The sequence below is a fragment of the Lytechinus pictus genome, chromosome 8 (assembly GCF_037042905.1).
Source record: "Lytechinus pictus isolate F3 Inbred chromosome 8, Lp3.0, whole genome shotgun sequence".
NCBI classification, from domain to species: Eukaryota; Metazoa; Echinodermata; class Echinoidea; order Temnopleuroida; family Toxopneustidae; genus Lytechinus; species Lytechinus pictus.
Window position 1 is genome coordinate 17,584,443 of NC_087252.1, and position 6,376 is coordinate 17,590,818.

Genomic DNA, 6,376 nt, shown 5'->3' on the forward strand with positions numbered 1-6,376 from the left:
TGTCAGACCGCGCGTCGTGTCCCGAGTCGCGTCAGTAGCATTCGAAGAGGCTCTGCAGACAGGTGTGTCTACAATACCGTGTTTACACTTAATCGGCATTTGAATCGGCTCGCGGTTCTGAACCGCGAGCCGATTCAGCATCGGCTTTTTCATAGCGTGTAAACGCGAGCAACTTGAATCGGCTCGCGGTTCAGAACCGGCAATTTGCACCACCAAAGTAGTAGGTTCTGAACCGTGAGCCGATGCAGAATCGGCTTTTTTACTACGTGTAAACAGAAAGCCGATTCAGCAGCCGATTAGCCCGTCACAAGGGCAAGGTGCACCAGAGCAAACTACATCGAATGACTAAAATTGATAGACTGTGCCACACATACGATTAAATCTGTGTAGAATATATCATATTTCTACTTCTTGTGCAATCAGGATTAGCAAACTTGTGAATATGACGAAGTTATGGAATTTGTTTGAGTGAGACCTAATTATTTTGTGTGTACTCTGTGGGAACTATACTGCTCCATAGTCCCGTTTGTACAATACGGTGCTGGTCTTCTTTGATCGTCGCAATAAACTTCTTCAATCATAACACAGGATAAACTCGTTTGTATCCTGTTTATTTTATGTGGATGGTATTTTACTCCGTATGTTTGTTGGAATCATCAACCTGGAATTTGTTTAGTTCCTTGGAATAATCAATATTGTGTGATATTATACAGCCTTATGTTCCGGAAGGATTATGGCACCTAGTGTTACCACAAACAAATGCAAAGGCAACCCAGGTACAAACTCATTCTCATTCAAACTTCCTAAAGGAATAACAATTTCGAGCATTGGTTTTGCTATAAAGCTTATTTATGACTCAGGATTGCCCGGCAGTGATTCAGACATAGACAATGAAATTGTTGAAAATAACCTGGTGAAAGTTTACCCTAACTTGAATCGTACAATCTGCCGCCATTTTAGTTTGGTTCATAGTGAGCATGAAGAGGTAACACATGAAATCAACTATGCCACGAAATGGGACGTAAATTCTATGAAAAGCATTGACTTTGGAAGTTGCTTGATATGTAAAAAGGAGGTGACAATCAGTAACAATGTAGTTTGTGAAAATTGCATGAATCTGCCAAATAAAATGCAATCACTGGAATCCGCAATCATTGACATTACATCTAGATTGGACGACCAGCATTATCATGAATCAATAGATGTGAACTCGAAGTCAATCGATACTCCCGCCAAAGACGAGAATACAAACAAAAGGGATAAAGAACGTAACGATCGTGAATATGATGAAGACCTAGTCTTCAAAGTACCCCAAACTGTCAACGTTCCCCTACAAGATCAACTCGATGAGTATAAAATCAAACAAAAGAAACTTCACGCTCTGACGAAAAACAGTCGAATCGAAGCAGATGACAATGCTTCTCCTAATACTAACATTGACACTGGAATAGACACCGTGATGAAGAATTACGAAACGTCTAACATTGAAAGCCCAATGACCATAAATGAACACCATGATAAGTCTACCCTAACAAAGACTCCAATGAAAGCAGACGTGCTAATCATCGGAGATTCAATGACAAAACAGATCAGACCATCTAAACTCTCACGAAGGAAAAAGGTAATCTGTAAAACTCTGAATGGAGCCAAAATAGAAGACGCCTGCAGTGATGCATGTAATCTTGCACATCAATGCGAAGTCAGCGAAGTAATCGTACATCTCGGGACGAACAACTTGAAAAGTGACGAGTCTGATGAAATAATTGCAAAGACATTCTCACTTCTTGATCAAGTCCATCAAGTCCCTGGTGTAAAATCAATCGCTGTATCAACAATCATACATAGGTTAAATGAGACGAATCGTCAACATGCTAAAGTTGAGGAGGTGAATGACGCAATTAAACGTTCAGCCAATCAGCGTAGTTGGTCGGTAATCGACAACAGTAATATCGACCATGTCCTCCATCTGAACGCAGATGGCGTACACCTCAATCGGTGGGGAATAATTGCATTCGCGAAAAACATCATTCGATTCCTGCGTAACTTGTCACAAAACTATGATGATGCATTCCCACCTTGATGCATTCCCACCTTTAAATCATAGCGAATTACCACACTCAAAAGCTGATCCAGAATTCGCTCCCTATCCCAGAAGTTACTTTTCAATCGATCCTGAACGAGGAAATCAGATGAACCAGCCTCCCCCTTTTCCGTGGAATGAGTATTATCCGAGGTCTCGACGCAAAGCAGCAAACAGAGAATTTCCGAGAGACTGGGTAGATTGTCTGTCCACGGCAAGGAAGCTCTTGAACTCCAGACACCAATAGATAACCCAACAAATGAATCCACTTCAATCTTAGATCAACAACCCACTCAGAAAATTAATTCCGTTGAAAATGATCCGGTGGAACATATGGATAATGAATAATTTCCACCCTACGAACCTGAAGGTGGAATCTCTCTGAACAAATGTCAGACAGAAATGAGATCATGTCATATAAAGGAAACGAAACATGGCTTTAGAATAGCACAATTAAATATAAGAACTTTATTATCAAACATCGACAATCTACAACTTATGGTTGAAGATCTTAAATTAGACCTGATTGCATTGAATGAAACTAGATTAAGCAGTGATATAAATGATGAGCAGTTACGCATTCAAGACTTTTGTATTTATAGGAAAGATCGGAATAACAAAGGTGGAGGAGGGGCAGTATACGTCAATGAAATTAAGCTTAGCCACAAATTAAGACCCGATCTTATGAACAAGGATATTGAACTTATAGCTATAGAAGTAAAACAACAAACTTCATCGTCTATAATTGTTTTGGCATGGTATAGACCACCTGGATCAAGCATTGAATTGTTTAATGTTATTGAGAACGTTCTATCAAAAACTGATGAAGAACAAAAGGATGTCGTATTTTTAGGAGATTTCAATTGTGATATCAATGGAAACCCATTGTCTTGTTATACAAAACGATTACTTGATATTTGCCAGAATTATTCTCTTACTCAAGTGATAGACGAACCAACAAGGGTAACTCTTCATTCATCCACGCTCATTGATTTAATTTATACCTCTAACTGTATGAAAGTTGTCGAAAGTGGCGTCCTTCACATAGGGATGAGCGACCACTCCCTTGCTTATATTGAATGGGGTAAAATCCGGAAACCATCTTCAAAGCATGTGTATAGAACTTATAGAACTTATAAGAATTTCGATGAAAATCTTTTCTTTTCTGATCTACAAGCCATCGATTGGCAAAGTGTATATACATGTAGTGATGTTAATCATTCTCTTCTTCAATTCCAAACAATATTTTCTTCATTGTGTAATTTTCATGCCCCTATTAGGAAAAGCCGTATTAAGAAACACCGAAAACCTTGGATAAATACTGAAATTATTGATCTAATTCGTAAACGAGACAAATTGAAAGATAAAGCGACTCGAAAGCGTACGCGCGCAAATTGGAAAGCTTATAGAAAGAGTAAAAATTATGTCACTTACAAAATAAAGCAAAACAAACGTAAAACATTCCAAAAGAAAATTAAAGATTTAAAAGGAAATGTGAAGAACACGTGGAAAAACCTTAACATATTGATACCACGTAAGAATAAAAATACAAAAATTCAATGCTTGATAGATGATGAGAAAGAAATTCATGAGACTAAAAAAATTTCACAGACATTGAATGATTTTTTCGTAAAGGTAGGCCCTAGACTTGCCAATACAATCGACAGTACAGGGTCTGCAAATGAAAATAATAATGCAATGCAATTTCACCCGCACTCGTTCATATCTTTCAACTTGTCCCAGTAACTGTAAGCGAAATAAAGAAACAATTATTGAAAATGTCTAGTGGCAAAGCGATGGGATGTGATATGATACCAATGAAACTTATAAAGATAGCGATACCATGTATTACTGAACCCTTGGCACATATTATAAATGTGTCTATTACTACTGCATGTGTACCTACGGAGTGGAAAAAGGCAAGAGTTAGTGCCTTACATAAAGGCGGTGCAAATGAACCTTCTAATTTCAGGCCAATTTCGATATTACCTATTTTATCTAAGCTACTAGAACGTATAGTGTTTGATCAATTGTATGAATACTTGAACAGGAACAATTTGATTAATGACTACCAATCTGGCTTTCGGCCATTACATTCTACAGCAACGGCATTACTCAATACAACAGATGAATGGCTAAAAAGCTTTGATGAAGGCAAATTAGTATGCTCTGTCATGCTAGACTTAAAAAAAGCATTCGACACGGTTGATTTCGAATTGCTTATCCAAAAATTAAAGCAATATGGAATTGGGGATCACTCAATTGAATGGTTTACAAGTTACTTATATGGAAGATGCCAGAAAACGACAGTGCATGGTATATCATCTGATTTATTACCCATTAAATCTGGAATCCCTCAAGGGTCCATTTTAGGGCCGCTTCTTTTCATTTTACATATTAATGATCTACCTTTAGTTCTTAGAAATTGCAAAATAAGTATGTATGCAGATGACACTATTTTATATTATGCAAGTAACAACTACTCTGATCTAGAAAACAAAATCAATGAAGATTTGCAAAATGTGAAACGATGGCTTGATCACAATAAGCTTAGTTTGAATATCAAAAAAACTGAATATATTGTCCTAGGAACTAGAAATCGACTGAAACTATTCAAAGATGAATCGCTAAATATTCACATTGATGGAACCCCCCTAACAAGAGTTACCCAGTGTAAACATTTAGGAGTAATTTTAGATGAAAATCTGTCATGGGGAAAACACATTCAAAATGTGCAGAAGAAATGTAGTAGCGGTTTGTTTATGCTAAAATCGATACGAAGTATGGTTGACAAGGATACAATGATTCTAGTCTATAACGCCCTGATTTCATCTCATTTGTCATATTGTGATATAGTATGGGGAAATTGCGGCAAATGTTTAAAAGATAACCTCCAAAAGATTCAAAATCGGGCAGCTCGCGTTATCAATAATACCGCCTGGGATTCATCCGGAAACGAAAATCTAAATGAACTAAATTGGGATACACTTGAAAAGAAAAGGAATGAAAGTGTTGCAATAATGATGTTTAACATACTCAATAACTTAGCCCCTTCATATCTAATCAATAGATTTTCCCTTAAAGAAAGATCACATAACACAAGAAGTGGGAATCTCAATTTGGAAATAATGCAAATAAAGTCTGAATCTGCAAAGCGCATGTTTATGTACAGAGGCGCCAGTATGTGGAACTCATTACTCAATATTCAAGCGGCACAAACGAAACACAATTTCAAAACAGGTCTAAAGAGATTATCTGTGTGATATGGATCACAATGACTATTTTTCTGTTTAATTTTCTGTCCCCAGTACATGTATTATTTTCCAACCATTTCATATGTTTTGCTTTTATATGGCATGAGTATTAACTATATAAGTTTTATAATTAATTTCAGTGCATGTTTAGTTATGTTTAGTTATAAATTTTCCAGACATTTTTGTATGTTTAGTTTTTATCATTGATAAATCATGACTTGTATTCATTTTCTTGTACTTGTTTGTCCATTATAGAAACATGTATTTACTTTGACATTTTACTTTACCATGTACACATTTAATATTACCATGTATGCACCGCTTTGTTCAAATTTACCGATAGATATTTCATGTTGTAAATTATTGATGTTTTTGAAAACGGTATATAATTTCTTCGTCTTTTTCTTACTATCATTATTATTCTTTTTCTTCTTCTTCTTTTCTTCTTCTGTTATCTTCTCTGTTGTCTTTTCTCTTTTTCGTCTCCCTCTCACTTTTCCCTTCTTCTTCTTCCTTTTTTTTTTCTTCTCCTCCCCTCCTCTTCACGTTTCAATGATTGTCTTGTTATATTTCATTGATGCTCCTTTTCCATATATATTGTTCGTTATACACTGATTTTAAAATGTTTACTTTGTCAATTGTATGTTCCACACGGCCCCAATGGAAATCAGTCTGTGAACTGTTTGGGCTTTTTAACCGTGTATAAATAAAATAAATCTTATCTTATCTTATCTTATTTGTGCGCATTTCAACTACTTTACCATTGTGACGTAATCGTAAGCGCACTGATCCAGCGTTGTCTTTATTATGACGTATATTGTAGGTATGCGTATCATTTCAGGTTTTTGCATCGGCTCGCGGTTCTGAACCGCGAGCTGTAACAACGTGTAAACGCAATCCAAATGCCGATTCTGCATCGGCATTTGGTTCAGAACCAATTGCCGATTAAGTGTAAACACGGTACAAATTGTGTAGAGACGTTTTCATATGAAAAAAAAAAAAAACATATGTTATCTCCGTGTGTGTGTGTGTGTGTGTATTT

The 6,376-nt window shown here is 36.4% G+C and overlaps 1 protein-coding gene across 1 annotated transcript; it reads left to right on the plus strand.

Moving 5' to 3' along the window:
- The first annotated feature begins 296 nt into the window (after positions 1-296).
- On the plus strand, positions 297-5,411 carry LOC135155080 (uncharacterized). Its single transcript, XM_064103679.1, has one exon. The coding sequence runs from the start codon at positions 734-736 to the stop codon at positions 2,078-2,080; it is 1,347 nt and encodes a 448-aa protein (XP_063959749.1). The 5' UTR covers positions 297-733; the 3' UTR covers positions 2,081-5,411.
- Positions 5,412-6,376: the final 965 nt, after the last annotated feature.